General features: G+C 37.4%; 1 protein-coding gene across 1 annotated transcript in view; it reads left to right on the forward strand.

Moving 5' to 3' along the window:
* sntb1 (syntrophin, basic 1) overlaps positions 1-21,532 on the forward strand; it is an 86,394-nt gene that overhangs the window by 59,668 nt on the left and 5,194 nt on the right. The window contains exon 7 of the mRNA XM_041793018.1: positions 10,672-10,901. Within this exon, the coding sequence (XP_041648952.1) occupies positions 10,672-10,901 (230 nt within the window). The remainder of the gene's footprint in view (positions 1-10,671; positions 10,902-21,532) is intronic.

A 21,532-nucleotide genomic window follows, 5' to 3' on the forward strand; every position in this document is an offset into this window, starting at 1 on the left:
TAGAGTTCAACAAAAGGCATGTGGGAAATTGCATGGTCAAGTTGAAGAAATGTATTTGGTCTGATGAGATCAAAATGATGCTTTAGCCATCAGAGGAGACTCTATGTTTTGCGGACATCAAACACTGCACCAACCCCCTCTGGGATGCATGGTGGTGGCAGCATCATGCTGTAGGGATGCTGCCCAGCAGCCAGCCCTGGAAGGCTTGTAAAGGTAGAGGGTAATATGCATGCAGAAAAATATGTGAAAATCCTGGAGGAAAACCTTATTCATTCTGCAAGAGAACTACTACTTGGGAGAAGGTTTACTTTCCAGCAAGACAATGACCTGATAGTTTAATAGATTAAAGACAACAAGGTGAATGTTCTGGAGTGGTCGAGTTAAAGCCCAGACTTCAATCCAATAGAGAATTTGTGACTGAACTTGAAAAGGACTTATCCCTGTGCAACCTGACAGAGCTTGAGCAGTTTTGCAAAGGAGAGTGGAGTAAAATTGCAGTGTCCAGATGTGCAAGCCTGATGAGAACTATCCACACAAACTCAGTACTGTGATTGCAGCCTATAAGTGCATCTACTAAATACTGATCAGAAGGGGTTGAATATTTATACTGTCACTTATTTTACCTGACACACTTTTATTTGAATGATGTTTCTTTGTAGAAATCAGTTTTCACTTTGACATTACAGAAATGTTTTTTTTTTTTTTGTCAAAAAAGCTAAATTATATTGACCATGACACATTTGTAAAGTCAATAAAAGGGTTAAACATGTAGGAGCTGAATACTCTTTAAAGGCACTGCAGGTCTGTTGGTCCTGACTGACACTCCACTCAGTTGTGATTTGAATAACCTTTATTAAAAACCTTCTTTAACTGGCTGTTCAAACTAGCTATAAATAAACCCTGTGTTGAAATTTTAAATGGTCAATGAAAACGTCTAACATGAAGCAAAAGAAAAAAAATATGAAAAAAAAGACCAGCTACAGGTTTATGTGTGAATCCAACTTATTCCTTTTCCTGCACACCCACAGCCTTCTGAAAATGTAGTCATCAGAGGCGACAGCTGTACAACTGTTTTAATTGTCTTGGAGGTCGACAGGGTCTCTTATAATGAGTGGGTAAAAAGCTTAATGACTTTTAAAAAACAATTGAGCCTCAGTGTCTGTGAAAATGAACCTGGTAACCTGCTGTGATATTTGTCGTTAAGTGCAGAGGGATTCACTTTAAAATGTGAAAAACTTTTCCTACTGCTTCAAGTTAAAAAATGAAAGTAGATTTCTGGGGTTCTGTCCCTTAATAACCTTTTTTCCACCTGTTGTAATGGTTACAGAGTCAGTGTGTCCTTCCCTTGCCGCTTTGTTCATTCACTTATCACTCTCCACTCATGCTCATGTCTTTTGCACACACCGTCAGGCAGAAAGAAGGGCTTTTGTTTTGGCCTGAAAAGCCTCTTTCTCTCTCTCTCTCTCTGCCTGTGAGTGTGTTTCTGGTGGGAAACCCTGCGTGCCCCACAGATCAAGGCTCTCAGGTAGTGGCATAGTGTTTCAGGTCTAATTTTCAACCCCAGACAGAACAAAGCCCCTGTGCTCTCTGCCCCATTTACAGCTGTTATTAGGGAGACACTCACCCTGTCAGCTTGTTTATACATCATTAGAAATATATTAAATGTTATGAGAGTCATTTATTATCGGGGAATGAGACGTCTTTAGGGTGCCTGATGTATTAACACCGTATATTTGATTGAGTGTGCCTGCTTATTTTTCTATTTGATTCACAGTACCCTTCTCATCAACATTACTCCTCGAAGTTTTAATCAGGCCACCTCTGTTGTTTCACAGCTGATGCAGAGAGGACAAATGACTGTTGTTTACTACTCTGCTCCTGTCATGAAAGAAAAAAAAACTCACCCTAAGTCCCTGGACTTCATCTATAATCTGAAGCAAAACCCTGCCAAGAAGCCTTTTCACGCAAAATGAAGGGTCTGACAAAATATCAGGAACACTTTTAAAGGAAGAAAAATGACTGAAACCTTTAAAAACTTAAACAAGTATTGCAAACACATTTGTCAATTCCTGATATTCTTATAACAGTCCAATTTAAGAGAGATGTACTTCTCTTTCAGAGCAATTTATCTGCATTTGAAAGAGGGAAACCAGCCAGAGATGCTTGAAAAAACTGACCTTTTATATAAAACAGTTTAACTTTGGTCTAATGGCTTTGCTGTTTGTGGGAAATCTCTGAGAACCAGAACAGGAACAGGATTTTACCTTTGTAGTTGGAGATTAGGCAAATATGTCTGACTTTACTGAGCCGACTTTATCTCTGACTTTGAACAAAGTCCATCAAAAAACTCTAAGAGGCCGCCCAGTAAAGTATTTTATCTTTTATCTATATTTTTTAATCTATATTTTTTAATTTATTTTTATTACATCCGCCAAGGAAGTTATGTGATCGGCAGGTTTGTTTTTTTGTTTGTTTGTTTGTTAGATTGTTTGTTTGTTAGCAACATACCTCAAAAAGTTATGGATGGATTCTCATGAAATTTTCAGTACATGTCAGAAATGGCATAAAGAAGAACTGATTAGATTTTGGGAGTGATCCAGATCACCGTTTGGATCCAGGAAAGTCTGGAAAGGATTCTTTACTATTGGGAGATAGGGCTAATAGCGGAGGTCTGCGCTCTCTGAGTGCTTTTCTAGTTTTGTCTTTAAATCTGTTTTGTCTGTGTGTACACCCCAGCGTATCTATCCTGAAACGGTTTACATCATAGCCCACTAAACCTGCATGTGCGAGCCCAGCCAACAACAACAATAATGGCGGCTGACATTGTTGTGTTCGGGTTTTCTGCTCCTCTACTACCACCGTGTTCTCCATGACCATTTGTTCTCCAACAAATGGTCATGGAGAACACCATGCGTCACATGTTCTTAGATCAACTGTGAAGTGAAACCAGAAGAGCAGCCAGGAGAAAGTTTTGGGTACACTTGCTTCATTTCCATGGCAGCATTACAGCGCCGCTTACATGCTTGGTATTTTTACTACGGTGTTTTCAGTAGTTTTGAGTGGTTTTGCGCTTATGTGAACATCTCTTGAAACGGTCCTGTGTTCAAGAAAAAAAAAATCAAAATGAAACAGAAGTATATTGTTTTGGCACCCTGTGGATAAGGCCTAAATTTCTGCATTTTAATGCTTAATCTGTAGGGGAGGGACAAGTATTAAAAGGTTTGGAAATGATCTGATGTCTGTTTGTAGTCCTGGTAGTATTATGGGACTTTTGATAATATGTGGTGTTCACTGCACCCAGCTATCAAACCCATTCATTGTCGTCATGTTGCATGATGAAGAGAGTATTCCAGCCATGTCCAGCTACTGAGCTAAGTGAAAGTTAAAAAAGTAGACTCTGGCCTGAGTATGGTATTGTTGGGTTCACACTGCTCCTCCCCTTATTGTGTTTTGTTGGTCTATCACTGCACATATGCACTGGCACTAAGAGATGCTGAGCCATTATGTATGGGGAAAAACAACCCTTTCCATGCAAATTGGCCTTAGTTTCCTTTATTCAGAGAGGAAACTTGTCTATTATTGTATTGTAATGTCTGTTATTCTGAATGTTTAACATGGATTTTCAGAATCTGTGTGGGGTGCAGGCAGGATTTGACACACTGGTTGCAGCAGCAGTTAGGAGTGGATGGCACATGCCATAGGAGCAGGATTAAGAAAAGAGTCCTACACAAGGTTCTAGTCATAGTAGTTCAAGACTTTGGCCTTTGGCCTTGACTATAATTTTCAGGATATTTAGATTTTTTTTCTTACGTAACTATAGCTGATTTTCAGTCATTCTTTTTGTGAGACATGTTGATAATTTTTAATACATTTATTTGAGATTTAAGATGTTTCTTCCTGGATTGTACAAAATGATTTGATGCATGATGTACATGTTTAAATCACTGGGGTCTCGCCACAAAATGAGGATGCAAAAGATCTCGGGGGGACATTAGACTCTATCTGCTCTGATGTTTTCATAACTGGATTTTCTCATGTTAAGTGTTTAATTATAATTTAAGTTAATGTATATTTTTATATTAATGTTTGGTAGTGAAAAGTTGTATTTAGGCAATATACTGTGTTACAAATCAGTGTGCATATACTGTTTTTGTTCATTTTTTTCCTAAATAGTCTATAATTGGCAGTTAATAGGAGTTTCATTCCTCTACAGTTAAATTATAATCTTGACATTATTCAACAAAATTACCAATGTTGAAAATGCAAAATAACTCAAAAGACAGTGTTCCAAATTCCAAACACTCAATAGTTTCTAAAGTATTGAAAACTGATATCTATTGTCATTTTTTTGCTTTAGGATGTAGATTTTGTCAAACCAAAGTTATTTCAATGAAAAACATCTTTACAGAACAAGTTCCATATTAACATGGAGCTCTTCTTTGATATCATCTTAACAACTCTCTCATCCATTAAACTTGTGAGTCCATGTATAGTTTCTGCCTGTATTTTCTTGGAGGATGCCAGAATTCCTCCCTAGAGTTGCTGTTTTGAGGTAAACTGCTGTCCACCCTCATAGAACTTCTTTTTAAGGATGCTCCACAGGTTCTAAGTAGGATTGAGGTTAAGAGATGATGGTGGCCACAGCGTGATTTTTTTCTCCCCTAATGCCCATAGCAGCCAAGGCCTAGTGGGATTTTTTTGCAGCATGGGATGGTGTGATGTCTTGCATGAAAACGATTTTTACCTTTTATACCATGGCAGGAAATGGGCAGTTTAGAATGCCACATATTCTGCTGATGTCATTTTAAAACCTTCAGGCAACTTAGGGGGGTCTACCAACTCACTTCCTATGATTCCAGCCCAAAACATCACTTCACCACCTCCTTGTTGACGTTGCAGCCTTGTTGGGACATGGCGGCCATCCACCAACCATCCAGAACACCATCCATCTGGACCATCCAGTGTAGCACAGCATTCATCAGTGAATAAAACAGTTTGAAAATTAGTCTTCAAAAATTTCTGAGCCCACTGCAAACGATTCTCTTTGTGGGCATTGATTAGCTGCACTCCTAATACGATAATTTTGTCTTACAGAGACAAAATCTGAACAAACCTGTCTGGGCTCTGAATCACACAGAAATCTTTTCATAGTGCAATGTTCTCGCTTAATTTGTCAGGAAATATCCAATGTTTTCATACCCTTTGCAAGATACTGCACTATTTCATGCTTTTCATCTGTAGATGAAAATTGCATGCAATATCGTTGCATGATATTGCATAAAACCTGTGACCTGCTTAAAATTGTGGAACAACCGCCTTAAGTAGTTTCTCTTTAATTAAGCTCACCTGGTAAGCTAATGACTACAACTGTCTGAGATTGTTATTAGTGATGTAAACTGAAAGGAGAAGCAGAACAATTGAAAACTTTTATTGACAGTGTAATGTTGGGATTTATTAAATGAAAACAATCAAAACTGATGTTATTTTTGACAGAAATATATCATGTGTGGGTCCTTAGGGAGCTTATCTTAGATGTGAGAAGAGGCTCCGAGCAAGTAACTTTAAGAACCACTGATTTAAATGAATAGGTTGAAACTGGAACTGAAACTTGTAAGGAAGCATTTTATCTTCACACTCACACCTGCAGTTTGCCTCTAAAACTGCAGGAATGTTCAGGTTTTTAAGAATGCGTGAAAGAGGTTATGACTTGATTTCATCCTTATACATTACAGTCCATTTATTTGTACTAGGAAATTAGTCTCACAAGATTAATATGTGAATCGTAGTGAACCATTATCTGTGTGTTACTGTGTACACATTTGCCAACATTGGTTTCTAATGGCCTGTAGAGAAAGAGCAGAACAAGGAAGGGATTAAGGTTGGTATAGTGAGAGTGTTGTTTGACTGTCAACATGGTTAAAAGAACGGGGAATCAGCCTGTTACTAGCCAAACAAAGAGACTGAATCATGCCTCAGTGAGTGACAACATACACAGATGTATTCAAACACACATGCACAAGAATAGGAAAGCATGCACTCATATATGCATCTCCATGTCTCTCACATTTACGCACAAAATACACACCATGTCCCAGCAGCATGGAGACATCTCACTGTCATATGCATACACATGCAAACACGCACTCCCCTCCGTGTTCATGCTCTGCACAAACACGCGTATCCTCCACAGGCTGTCTGCAAACAATGGAAAGATAACAACCCTCCTCCTGCTCAGTGTGTCACACAAACATGCCGCTCTGCAGATCAGCTGTCATCAAGAGAGAGGAGCTTCTGCTGTAAATGAAGTTTTCAAAACGCAGCCTTCATGTCTGCAGAGGGAAGGGGTGGGTGGGTGAGGGAACTCTGCTGTCAAGAAACTGAGAAATAGGACTAAATGCAGAGAGATCACACTGTGTGGGGGTGAGACAGGTTTGTCATTAAAGCAGAGGAAAGTGATGCGTAAATGAAGAGAGCAGATAAAGACGGTGTGCGCAGCTTTCAGTCAGACGCATGCTGCAAGGAGAGAGACAGAAGGAAGGGGGAGACAATGTTGTAGAACAGATAATATAAGCTCAGGTCTCAGCGGGTTTGTCTTCACATGAGGAGAGAAGTCTTTCACTGGAATGTATGAAATACATGGGACACATGAATCATAACACAGACTCCCCTTCATAGACTACAAATACATCAACAGTATATACTGTATACGGTTAGCTGGAAGCTGACGGTGACACACACATACAGACCAATCAACCAAAAAGAAACTACAAAATAGAAAAAACAAAAAAATAGAGAAGCAGAGAGAAAGACTTCATTTTATCTCAAAAGTCATCCCAATGAGCATCTTTGGACTGTGGGTGGCAGCCTGAGCACCAGGAGAGAACCTGCACATGCACACAGAGAACATGCACAGTCCACACAGAAAGCTCCACCTGATGGGGATTCAAACGTTCTTGTTATGAGGCAACAATACTAACCCGGGTGCCAATGTAAAATATTTTATATACAGTGCTTAAAAAATTTATTAGACCACCACCCAAAGTAAGGTTTATGCCACAGCTGCCCTAAATTAACAGCACTGGTAATTACCAAAATCATTTTTTATGTTTCTGCAATGGTCAATACACCAATATGTAGAAGCTCTTCGACCAAAATGATATTTTTTATGCTAAAATATAATTATTATTGTTACACATGAATTTTCAGATTTACTGATTTACAAAAGAAACTAAAAAAATAGTAAAGCACATTATTATTTCTTGATTAATATGTGAAATTATAGTTTTACTTGCATTCCTGAACAGAAAAATGAGTTTTAGTGGTTGAATGTTATGCTTGATTCATTCCTGACTTCTCAGAGAAGCCCACTGTCAAATTTGGTTATAAAAAGGTGAATTCTGTTTGAAATTCCTCATTCCTGTTCAAAATGGTAAAACATGGAGAGCTCACTGAAAATGACTGCATTAAAGTACTTCATGATGCTGGATGGTCTCTGAGACAAATATGACGGTGGTCTAATAAATTTGTTGAGCACTTTAGTTTTTTAAAATCCTTTAAAGACCACCTGTCACAACAATGAGCTTAAGAGGCTGTCATTCACTGTCATTGATCTCATTTTATATATTTGAAACAATGAAACATAAAGCACTTTGAACAAACATCCAAGCTTGTAGCATAACTCATTAATCATAGTAAGTGGCCTTGCCAATAAAAGCCTACACTTGGCACTGAACTTATTACACAATAGGAATCATATATCATCTTCAAAAGTACAGAGAAGAGGTAATTCAAGGACAGATATGAAGCAAATTGTGACGTTTACACAGTGGATAGGGATGCTGTTTCCATGGACTAGGAGAAGTGTATGAGGCCACCTTAATGGTAGTTGGGAGTGAACTGCTACTTTGATTTTTATTTATTTTTTGCATAATACATTTTTCATTTTTTAGGGGAACCATTAGTAGTAGTAGTAGTAGTAGTAGTAGTAATAGTAGTTTATTCATTAAAATAACTGTGGCAACACCCTGTAGCAGTGTTGTGTCTGAATCCTAAACAAGAATGTGAGCATAGTTCTGGGGTCAGAGAATGACCATTCCTGGTTATTCCACACAGTTAACAAGAGTTGATAAACACTTTGTTTTTAATGCAACCAGTATGCATCATGACTGTCAATATATCCTGAATGTCAGATACAGTTAAACTTGCGGTATATGGTTTAAGTGAAAGGCCAGTATTTATCCACCTTACACCTAGCCCCTATGATACTTTGCTTTAAATGTGAACATAACTGTAGGTCATTTCTGTCTCAACAGGACCGCTGTAAAACGAGATGCTAATATTGATTATTAGAGCAATTTGGAGATTAAAATATGTAACGTCTTCTGTTAAACCTATTATTATAAGTCCACCTTACATTTGAGAGGACAAAAACAAAGAAATGACCTCTGATAACCTACCCAAGCAAATTTGGCTAACTTTATTAGCCTTATGTCTACATAGTAGTGAGATCATCATGTTTTGCTAAATGAGTTGGGACATGGCCGCATGTTCTTCAGAGTAAATGTAGAGCCCAGTCAGAGCTTTAACATTTCATTTAGTTTATGCCATTCCAGAAAAGCTTGTTTCACTAACTAGTCCTTCTTTAAATGTGTGAATAATATTAAAATCCATGATTCACTTTGTCAACTAATATTAAAAGAATCACACCTCTGATGCAATCAGGCAGTTAATAGCATATTGAAAACGCTGTTGTTAGAAACACAGATTTAACTTTATCTTGTTATTAGTACCATTAAACCCTTTATAACCTACCACACAACAAGTCTGCCAGAGCATTGGAGTATTTGAATTGGTGATAAATCAATACAACTATTAGAACCCAAATTTTAATGATATCTATGTGATAAGTCTATGGTAACAAATTGAATTGCTCAAAAGTGCCCCCCCCCCCAAAAAAAGAACACAAGAAAAATGAAAAGTGTTTTTTGCTTTTTTTTACACATTTTCCTTAACACAGAGTTGTCTTAGCTGTATCCCTCAAAATTGTGATTGTAAAAAAAAACTTGCACAAGATCATTTCAACCACAAAAAAAAAAAAAAAAAAAAAAAAAAAAAATTGTAGAGTATGGTAATAAATTCATTTTTGAAATACACCCATGTTTATGAACTGTGGCAAAAACAAAAATAAAATGAAATTGTGCTCAATTTGCAAAAAAGACAGCAATTTATAAAACAAACTATTTACAGTAGTGCAATCAAATCTCTTAAGTGTGCCAGAAACTTTTGAGCATACAAGTGTTTGCAGAAGACCATGATGAAACAATAACAAGTGCGATTAGTGACCTGCAAGAAAACAACACAATTATAGCCTGGATCATATTATATTGTTTTTGATGTGTGCCCTTTGTACTACATTTCTGCAAAAGAAGAAGGGATGTTTCAAGAAGGAAACAGTACTCTGGAAAACATTGAATGTGTGATATGTTGGTTTTATAAGCAAAAAGAATTATTGATATATTGATATAGATATGCAAATGGGAGTGCTGGTATTCCAGTAAGTTTTAAAGGGTTAACAGAGCGACAAGTACCACCATTACAGAAAATATAAATAACTTTCAGCTTTTAATTACTTCTAGTGTGATGTTTGATTTAACAAAAATGAAGCAGTACTTACTTAATTGAAGATTGATTCCTTTCATAACAATTGATGTTGGTGCTAAATCACTTCAGTAAGCCACTGGAAGATTTACATTCTTTCTTATTATCATTGCAGTACTGGAAGTGATACCCACTTTTGTAGCTTCAGTTGACCCCAAGGAATAATGTGAATGGATTTTTTTTTCTTTTATTATGAAATCTTCTCTTGGAGAGTGTTTAGGTCATTAAAGTCACTTGCAAAGTTACGTATTTTTCTTTGGTTTCCTTTTAAACTCTCTAACACTTACCTCCCTCTCTGTCTTTTCTATGTGTACAATTTTTGTAGTACCTGTATATGAAATAAGAACACATTGTTAATGTTGGTCTAAAAAGATGATTTTCTGAAGGCTGAAATTAACACCCAAAGAGAAATTCAAACCATCTTTGTACAGATATGTCAAACAGCCTGTAAAATGAAGAGTGATCAATATTTATATTTACTGAAGTGCATTAATTATTCTTTTTTTTAACCAGTAGGTACCCTTTGAGCCATTTTGGCATATTTTGTAATCTAGTTTAAATATAATTTCAAGAGTTTTGAGGCATCTTGTCTCAAATAGTTTACGGCCTTAATTTGAGTAAAACAAGTGACTGAATGATACAAGAAAAGACTCTTACTACTTAAAACGAGAAGGTTGGGGCAGAAAAAAAAGAAAATAAATTGAAAGTTAATTTTTTGGTATGTGAACATAGATGCAAATTTAATGTGAGGCCTAATGGGAATCTCTCACTTTTGGAATCAGCCTCATGTGGCTGCTTGAAGAACTGCAGTTTTTGGCACTTTGACACTGGGGTATTTGTGTAACTTAACCCTTACATTGTATAAACTTCCTCTATCACATATGCACTAGGATCATTAATTAATCCAGATTTTCATCACACACAGTTAATGTGGAATCTCTGAAAACAAAATGATTTGTTTACTTTTGCTCTTTTTTTGTCATACAAAATGTAATTGTCACTTTTATTTTGCAGGTTGTTTATACCGGGGTCAGGAGTGCCGACTGGTGATTCACTATGAGAAAGGCTTCTCTGTGCAGGCTGACCCCACACTGGGAGACGGGGAGAACGGGGAGGACAGAGGAGCTCGTACACCGAGCAGGCACCGGGTGCTTCTCTCATACCCCTTTGAAAAACTAAAAATGTCATCAGACGACGGAGTTCGAATGCTCTTCCTAGACTTTGGAGGAAAGGAGGGGGAAATTGTAAGTGTTTTCATTTTGGAAAGTGATATTTTTTGCCAACAAAATGAAGGAAGATATTTGCTGGTAGTAGGTCAGCTGCCCTCTGTGTACTCCAGCTCTGGACATCACATTATAAAAAACTAGTGATGTAACTCTTTGCCCATTTTTTCTGTGGGGTAATATTTGGTCAGAAAAATTATTGCAGAGGATTCTTTATGTTTTATTTAAAAAGTCTCAAGAAATCTGAAACTTTCACATAATTTTCATAATTTATACAACTTCTGCCCTTGCAGGATAACCCTAGTCTTCACCTCATATTTGACTGAACTTTTCCCCTGTATTAACATCACCAGCATTATTTCTCTGAAGCAAAAGACTCTGTTGTGTTATGCCAGATATTTTCTGGTGTCATAATTATCCATTTGACATGATACACAATTTCACCCTATTTTATGTTAGCAAAGAGGAAAACATGTCAATTTACTGACAGGCAAAACTGACTACAAGTGTGTCTGTTTCACCCAGGCATTACATTCTAAATTTAGAACAATTTCTAAAATATTAATGTTTTTTTTAAACTGCACAATATCACCATCAATTGCACAATCATGTCTTTTCTCAAGCAAAGCACAAGTCAAATATTCACAGAAATATATGTTTTGGGGTTTTTTTTTGCCTTTCAAGTCATACTCATAGGAGAGAAAAATCAATATTAGTATCAAGCTTATACTTGGCTGTGGTTGTGTTCAACTCACTGTAAATAGAACAAGTTCATTCCCCGGTCTCTTGAGATTTCTAAAGGCCTTTTGGGAAATGAAACAAAACAAAAAAAAACAGGAGTACAAGAATTGGAAACAAACAGACTGAAAGTGCTACAGCCAAAAGTAAATTACAGCACTCCATCACAAAAAACCTCCTGAAATAAAATGGGCCTCACATATATAGGTCTTACACAGTAAAAGCATTCAAGAGTGTGTTTTCTTTAAAAATAGCCTGTCACATATTGTAAAGGTTTTCATCAGTTTATACAGCTCACTTTATGAGAGTCCAGATGGCTCAGGTTTCAGAGGCCACTATCAATGTAATCATGAAACGTCTCAACCTAAAAACAAACAAGTGGTTCAAACTCTCACTATGTAATATGTTTGTCTTTTCTGAGAAATTTCAGTTGTAAAAACAGTAGTATAAGGTGAAGAGTAGAGATGCTCAGCTCTTGTCCACCTCATTTGCTAACTCCATTTGGTGCATTTACTAAAAGTAAGCAGCTGTTTTTGTTTGTTTGTATGTTTGTTTTTTGTTTCATTAAATCAGTGAAAAATCTTTTCAAAACTGACCTTTCTGGTTTCTACTGCATGATACTTGCAAATCATTTTTTGGATCTCTTGCAGTGCCATCCCCTTCCAGCAAGGCCACTTTTAACAGCTTTTCTCACTAATGTAAAAATGCATCAGTGGAATAAAAACAGTATTTTATTGTTTAGTTAATACAGCTTTTGGAACACAGTTTTTGTTGAAAGAGTCAATTTGAAATACCTAGTAAGATGGACGGAGCTGAGCAACATCTCTATGCAGCTTGGAAATATAGTAGGACCACACTGATGGTACAGTCCTGGATTAAGGTATTGGCAACCCTGGAATTTTTCCAGAAAATACAGCATTCCTCCCAGAAATTGTTGCAAATACAAATGTTTTTGGTATACATGTTTATTTCCTTTATGTGCATTGGAACAACAGAAAAAAAGCAGAAGAAAAAAGCCAAAATTTATATAATTTTATGCAAAACTCAAAAATGAGCTGGACAAAATTACTGGCACCCTTTTAAAACTGTGGGTGAATCATTTTATTTCAAGCATGTTAGAATGTCTAAAAGTTGACTCAGCCTTTGTGTTTTGCCTGTGTGTGTCACACCAAGCATGGAGAAGAGAAAGAAGAGACGAGAATTGTCTGAGGACTTAAGAAGCAAAATTGTGGAAAAATATGAACAATCTCAAAGTTACAAGACCATCTCCAGAGATCTTGAAATTCCTTTGTCCACTGTGTGTAATATAATCAAGAAGTTTATAACCCATGGAGCTGTGGCTAATCTCCCTGGACGTGGACGGAAGAGTAAAACTGGCAAAAGAATGCAACACAGGATAGTTGGAATGGTGGATAAACATCCTCAGTCAACTTCCACACAAATTCAGGCTGTCCTGCAGACTCAGGGTGCAAAAGTGTCAGCTTGGACCGTACGTCGTCATCTAAATGAGATTAAGTGCCATGGCAGGAGACCGAGGAGAACTCTACTGCTGACAAAGAGACATAAAAAAGCCAGACTGGAGTTTGCAAAAATGTACCTGGGTAAGCCTCAATCCTTCTGGGAGAACATTTTGTGGACAGATGAGACTAAGGTAGAGCTTTTTGGAAAAGCAGGTCATTCTACTGTTCACAGAAAATGGAATGAGGCCTACAAAGAAAAGAACACAGTACCTACAGTCAAATATGGTGGAGGTTCAAGGATGTTTTGGGGTTGTTTTGCTGCCTCTGGCACTGGGTGCCTTGACTGTGTGCAAGGAATCATGAAATCTGGAGACTATCAAAAAATTTTGGGCTGCAATGTAGGGCCTAGTGTCAGAAAGCTGGGTCTGCATCAGAGGTCATGGGTGTTCCAGCAGGACAATGACCCCAAACATACGTCAAAAAGCACTAAGAAATGGTTGGAGACAAAGCGCTGGAGAGTTCTGAAGTGGCCAGCAATGAGTCCAGATCTAAATCCCATTGAACACCTATGGAGAGATCTCAAAACTGCTGTTGCAAGAAGGCACCCTTCAAATCTGAGAGACCTGGAGCAGTTTGCAAAAGAATTGTGGTCCAAAATTCCAGTTGAGAGGTGGAAAAAGCTTGATGATGTTTATAGGAAGCGATTGGTTTCAGTTATTTTTTTTCCAAGGATGTGCAACCAAATATTAAGTTTAGGGTGCCAACAATTTTGTCCTGCCCATTTTTGAATTTTGTGTAAAATTATATCAATTTTGGCTTTTCTTCTACTTTGTTGTGTTGTTCCGATGCACATAAAGGGAATCAACATGTGTATACCAAAAACATTTGTAACTGCAACAAAATTGTGTATTTTCTGGAAAAATTCCAGGGTTGCCAATACTTTCATCCATGACTGTATGTAGGGTGTCTGCAGCATCTTAAAAAAGCATTAGAAGTTGATAAATCAATTAAACAAAGAATAAGGGTTTTAAAAATATTTTAAAGTCCTAAATGCAAGAACATATGTCTTTTTTTTGTCTGTCAGGAGGTTTTAGGTCAGAGTTCTGCTCTTGTTTTCATATTAGATTAAGCACAATGCACAAGTGAGATTCTGATGGAAGTCCACCAGATCCAACATCAGTCTGCATGCATGTTTATGTACTGGTCTGTTTAATTATACGTGCATCCTTAGAGCTCAGCTGTGTCCCTACTTGGCAAATTAACTATGTCATCTAGTGATGTGAGCTTGTGAGTGATGGGTAAAAGCAATTTTTGTGAAAAGTGGTTAAAGAAAAGGTGTTGGCGCTGTAACTGAGTAGTTCTTTGAGTACATTTTTAAATCAGTTATTTTGCTTCTACTTAAGTATGTTTTAACTAGAGTAACTGTCCTTGTACTCGAGGGCATTTCACTTGTATTTTTTCCACTGATGATGTGTAGCAGTGGCACAGTAGCACATGATTCCCTCACATCCCAAAACAGCAAAAACTTGAGTGTTGATATCTCAGAGTTAAACATGTTGATTATTTTAACTCCATCCTGCGGAAAATGATCTCCAGTGTTAAAATTATTTGACAGTGTTGGTCCAGCAGTGTTAGTTCAGCTCTCTAAATAATGTAAGCTACACTCAGGCCTCGTCCACACGGAGACGAAAATGATATATTGCCATTTCCTTTTGAAAAAGTTTTCCATAAAGACAGAGTCATTTCAGTAGTTCCTGAAATGACTGAAAATGCTGTAGTGCATATGCCAAGCCTGTACGTGGCGCTGTAACGCTGCCATGGAAATGCACCAAAGGAGAGTAAGAAGATCACAGAAAACTGCCACAAACTTTCTTCTACTTGTCCTTCTGTTTGTTCTCCGCGTTGGATTTAAGAACATATGGTTCATGCATTTCGTGGTGGTGGTAAAGGAGCATTAGATTTTGCTGTAAAAGCCATAACAAGCTCAGTAGCTTCTGCAGCATGAACACAATCCTGTAGTCTGCCATAGTGTTTTGGACTCGCGCCTTAAGACGGATACGCTATGTGTGACGTAATCGTTTCAAGAAAGATGCGGATAGCTGTCTTTCCAATAAAGAAAGATCATATTTTACTGTACTTCAGTGGCTACTCAGTACTTGAAGTAACTTTAAATTCAATACTTTTTACTTATACTTTAGTAAATTTATAGACCTGTACTTTTACTTGCGTAGATTTTAACTACAGTAACAGTACTTTGTCCACCTCTGGAGATTTGCAAATAAAAGCAGCTTTGCAGTGAAGCTCTAGCCTAGTGCAGTACTTTCACAGCATCTATTAATGTCAGCTCTGCTAGCATCTCAAAGAGAGCTTTATTTGTGTCTTTCTTATATAGTGGTTTTTGGAGTAACATCCCTGAAAAACACAGCCCATTCTAAGTATAAAATGGAGGGGTTTTTTTTGTCTTTAAAAGCTGTTAGAATTACAGGGGCTAATGTAGGTACTTAACTTAAAATATAGGATATGTGCTTTTTTCTTTTCTTTATGAAGACATTTAGGGGCAAACAATTGACATATTGTACTTTTAATGTTCATGTTAGGGAGATAAAGTTGTGTACAAAAAAAGTCATTAATGAAATTTCAGCATTCATAAAGCTGTTGTGCTATGACTTACTGTTTGCTGAAACTAAAATATTTACTTGGCAGGCATATGGGATTTAGAAACTGGAAATGGAGATGTTCGAAACTAGAGCATGCCTCAGACTGTCTGAAAATCAATCCTAAAACAGCTCTTTGCTGCTCGAAACACTATGTGTGACTGCTCAGATTACACTGAAGGCAAATAAGCAAAGACTCTCCAGCTTTGATTCAAAACCCTCTGCTGGCTGCGTTAGCTGAACAGATTTGGTATCTAGCATTTTCTGAATCCCAAAAGTTCTAGTCAAGGCTTCATAAAAATCCCAAGGCACTTGTGGAAACGGCTGCTGGCTCATTAGCTCAGCATTTGAAAGTAGAATCAGCTGGGCTGTTTTTCAAAGTGTTGACTATAGCGTCACTTGTTGGCAGAGCGTGTGTATGTCTAATTTTGACACAGCAATTGACAGTTTATCTTCCCCATGGAGAAATTATAGCTTGGATCAAGCCAATTCATTGATTGTAGCCTGGGGAGCGAAATTATACACAAACGTCTGCTTTAGTTTATCAGCAAAGCAAAGGAAACGAAACAAGACTCAGGGTCTGAATTTATGCTAGCAGCTTTTCAAGGCTGTATTTAGGCACACTGGCACTTAGTAGTCAGGGCTTTATCCAACAGTTTTTATATGCTTTCTCAATTTGTGCATAAAAGAAAACCTGACTGGAAACATTACAAGATTTTTTGAAATTCTTGAAACAAAAAAAAGCATGGAGTAGATTGACAATCTGGCACGTTAATTAAAGGAGTGTGATGTTTTGAAGTCGAAACATTTAGCAAATAATCTATGATATGTCTGGATTAACATGCTTAAATCAACACTCAGGGCTTGTACTATAATGCTTCCAAGAGTACATAGGTTTAGAAAAGCATGCTCAAAAGTCTCCATTTCATTCATTTTGCTCATCTCTTCATTAACTTCCATCATATCTCATATATCGAGTAGTGCCAGTTACTGTTTAACTTGTTGACTCCTGATACTTGCATAACAGTATTGCATGGAAACACACATCGATTAGCATTTTCTTTTGCCAAATTTGAATACATTTTTTAAATTTAGCTATATTTTTGTATGGAAACTAACCTTGCAAAGCTGATGGATTGGCCAGAATCCATGTCTGTCATAAGGCAGATCCATCTCGCAAAGCTTCCCACTGGAATGATTGGGCCAATTCTAAAGCTGACCTGACCAATCAGCATCATTTTCAAATATCAAGGCAGTAGCTACAGGCAAGGTTTAGTTGCACTTGAAGCACATAGTAATGGCTGCCAGAGTAGCGACTGGCACAGATGTAGCATTAGTGTAGCAGCAGTTTAATCAAAACTGGAACATGTTACTTTATTAATAAAGAGTGCAAAAAAACACACTCACTGAGAGCTTTTCTTGGTGGAAAAAAAATATTTTCAATCTTCTCCTGACTTGCCACTTGATTTTGGATAGTTACGTGCTTGGTTTAGTTGTACTGTCAACCAATATACGATGGCTTCTGGTGGAGCATTTAGCTTGAATGTAGCTACCACAGCAGTAATACCTGAACTGGGCCACATTTATTTATCGACACAATAGCAAGAACCACAATGAATGCATTTTTTGGAGAAAAAGATATTTTCACTCTTCTACCCACCTGCTTGAGTTCGTGATTGCTACGGGCAGGGTTCAGTTGTATTGTGAGCTGGTAGCAATGACTGCCATCGGTGACACAATTAATGTGGATTTAGCTTCAGCAGCAGTTTTTGTCAGATATGGACTGCATTAATTTATTCAAAGAGGAGAAAAGAACCACAATGAAAGTTTTTTTGGTGGAGAAGATGTCTTTGCACTTCTTCCGACCAGCCTGACATGAGTTTTATCTGCCATCAAGCCCCACCATTCTGAAACCAAGACAGCACTTTCCTGCCGAGCTCACATTACTTACTGGAGCTGCTCATGCCAACTACCTCATTTTGTCTTGTTGTTCTGATTGACCTGTAATGAATGTGACAGACAATCGTCCAATCACCTTTCAAGACTTTTTTTTTTTTTTTTTTGTGGAACAAAAAAATATTTGACCCTGGCACTTTTTGTACCAACCAGCCCAAACATAACTACTCTTTTCCCTGACTCTCGCTGTCAGAGGTGAACATAGTGGACACATTCATACTAAAGTAAAATAACATCAAAAGTTAGCAATCATTACAAAATGAAATAAAATCACTCTGGCCCCGAAGTACCTCAGCCCTTTGTAATCTGTATGCCAGATTACCCTGATCATAGTTTATTACCTCAGCCAAGGAGGTTATGTGATCGGGTTCGTTTGTTTGTTAGCAAGATAACTCAAAAAGTTGTAGACGGATTTTGATGAAATTTTCAGGAAATGTCAGAAATGGCATAAGGAAGAACTGATTAGATTTTGGGAGTGATCCGGATCAGCATCTGGATCCATGAATTTTTTAAGAGTCTGTACTGTTGGGAGATAGGGCTAATGGTGGAGGTCTGTGCTATTACCATTTTACACCAGGAGATGGCAGACATGGGTAACGTCAATCCCAGTAGTATTTTGGGTGAGTTTCTATTCAAAGTTTTAGAGTTTATAGAGTTTGAAAGATGCATGCCCAGTTAAGGAGACGAGTCGGAGCATAACAGAGAGAAAGACAGCAAATTGTAGCGAGAATACTCACAATGCTGGGAGGAATAGAGGAATATTCACCCTCTGCTATGACTTTCAGTCGTCCAGTGAGACTGCCAGTGCATCTGTTGGCACCAGCAGGCAATGCTTCCACCATGACAGTCCACCCATAGCGAAGCCAATGCTTTGCCTCACTGTGTTTCCACCCCACTGGGGAGCGAGTAATTGGCGAATGCCATGGTGGGGGGCACATGGGGACGGATCCAGGAATTTTTATAAAGGATTCTTCACTATTGGGAGACAGGGCTAACGGCGGAGGTCTGCGCTCTCAGAGTGCTTTTCTAGTTTGTTAAATGTTTTCCACTTCAAAACATCACGCTCCAGATAATGGGCCAGATTATCCAGCTCTGAGTCCTGCACTTTGCAAACACTTTGTATGATAGGTTTCCCAGATGAATGGAAGATAATTGCCATGCAATGGATATATGAAACAATCTACCTGGTTTGTCAGATTGGATAGAAGCCCCACCAGTGTTAAATGAGTCAATATGCTCACACGCTGACTAATGTTTAGCCTGCACCAAAGAAAAAATTGATCACAGTCAAGATTTAGCATGTTAGCATGCTATTTTTACTAGCTGTACAACATATACATGGCACATGTTAGCTTGCTGTCATTGTTAATTATAAAAACCAACTGAGTGTGACACAAATCTTTTTATTTTTCTACAAATTTGGTCATAAACTTGAGAACTTCTGAGTTTAAATTTACATGGACTGAGAGCAGAGCTGTTCCATAAAAAACTTAAAACAAAAAGTAAGGCAATTTGTGTTTGGTACATTATTTCTTTGTTGTAACAATGCTTCTTGGCAATACATTTTATATCCATTGGAAAGCCTGTTTATTACCCTTTTAAATGATGCCACATTTGTAAGGAACATGCATTTGTGGGATGAGCAGCAGAGCTGAGTATGTGGGTTGCACCCATAAGAGTCAGAAAAAGAAGATGCACTGTTGAAGAAATGAAAGCAAACGCTTAAATGAAAAAGTGAAGAGCAAGCTTTTGATATGGTGTTGAGTTCCACTTCATAATTGAATGTTTTTCAGATAAGCTCAAGATCAGCACCAAAGCTGTGAAGGCCAAAGACAGTTTACAACACCAAGTAAACAAATCGCCACGTTAATGTGACATTACCACAACATAAGATGACTTTCTTCTCTATTTAGTTAACTTGTTGTTAGAAGCTAAAATACAGCACACAGAATCCACAAGGTGTTGTCCTAATCCCATGTATTGAAGTGTTGAAGCGTAGCAGGGAAGACTACCCTGGCTGGGATTTTCTTTTAATTACAGTCCTGTTTCCTATTGAAGCTTTCCCTGATGGATGTATGAAACAAATCTATCTGGTGTATCAGGTTATGTTGAGGCCATTTCACAGCTTTTTTTCTGTTTTCTTTTTTTCTTATTATTACCTCTGCTGAGGAGGTTATGTGATCGGCAGGGTTTGTTAGTTAGTTTGTTAGTTAGTTAGTTAGTTTGTTTGCAAGATAACTCAAAAAGTTATGGACGGATTTTGATGAAATTTTCAGGAAATGTCAGAAATGGCATAAGGAAGAACTTATTAGATTTTGGGAGTGATCGGGATCAGTGTCTGGATCCATGAATTTTTTAAAGGATTCTTTACTATTGGGAAATAGGGCTAACGGCAGAGGTCTGCGCTCTCCGATTGCTTTTCTAGTTTTGTCTTTGTCAATGCTAACAACATGAATTTTGTAGGTTACGTATTTTCAGTATAATTTTGAAATTGTACTATCAGAACCTGTCAGGTCAGGGAAGAAGCAAATGCCGGTTCAGCACTTTGCTGCCCAACCTTGGTCTGGTACTGATCCAGCCTCCTGATGGCTATTGTCCAGAACCTGTTATTGTTCATTGATTAACTCTGTACACCTTCTATATACACTCAGGGTGTTCAACACCAAAAATGCCCCATTGAAGCAAAACCCATTAAAACCACAATTTTTGATTCCCCCCAGCCCCTACTGGGAAAAAGGAAAAAATTCATTTTATGAAATTAAGCTTTCATGCTGTTGTTATTGCTTTAAATATGCAGTTTTTCCTGTTTTTAGCAAATGTCAGCCATTTTCTCATTTTTACCACGAGGGGAAAGTACATGCTTGTTTTCCTGGTTTCCAGTAGGGGCACTATTGTAACAATTAATTAAAATCTTAAAATCTAAGAAAATAATATGCATAAAATTCAGTGATGTTGTTCATGAGGATCATTTTACAAGGCAGTGATTGTCCCCTTCAAGGAAATCCAATTTGCATGAAGTATGTAATTTTTTTTTGTTCGTTTTTTTTTCATTGCAAACATCAGTTTTTATCTGAACTTATAGGGACATTTAAAGGGTTAAATTCAAATAAAAATATCTATATTTGATTTTTAAGATCAGGTCCGATCTTGATTTAAAAAATAAATCTGGATTTTATTTTTGAAATTCACAGTATTTTTATTGTTACTTATTTATGGGGTCCATTTTGTGATCAGACACACACTCCAAGTGTAACAATTTATTATAATCTTAAATGAAAAAAAAACATAAACATGAACTCTCTGAATGTAAAAATTTCTTTTATACAATCTTTTGGTTAAATGCAATAAGAAACAACTGTGACATCCTGCAATCAGATTGGTGTTGAAAGGGTTAAAATCCTGAAAATGTATAAATAGTATGTAGTTTTGATCAGAACTGTAGTGGATTAAAATTTCAAACCCAGAAAGTTAGCATGTCATCATCTTTGATTAGCACGTCATTTCAAATGACTGTCACAGCAGCCTCTCAAAGGTTTTTGCACCAATCAGGTAGCGTGTCTGTTTAAAAATGATCAATGCCAGGTTTTCCCTTGTCTGTCAGAAAACCAAGAATAATGAGATCAATGCTTGCTGTGGCACTAATAATGCTTTTAATTCGTAGTTTAACTTTTCTAGCACTAGATTCTTTGTGTAAGTGTGGTCAGAGCTGGGTTTTATTAACCATGTCCCTAAGTAAAAGTACAAGTTAAAGAATACTTCACTTTATGTGGGAATATTCTAATGCACTCATTGAGTACAGATATGTGCGTACACACACTGTGTGATAAATGAAGGCCCTGAACTT

This window comes from Cheilinus undulatus, linkage group 8 (assembly GCF_018320785.1).
Source record: "Cheilinus undulatus linkage group 8, ASM1832078v1, whole genome shotgun sequence".
Lineage (NCBI taxonomy): Eukaryota > Metazoa > Chordata > Actinopteri > Labriformes > Labridae > Cheilinus > Cheilinus undulatus.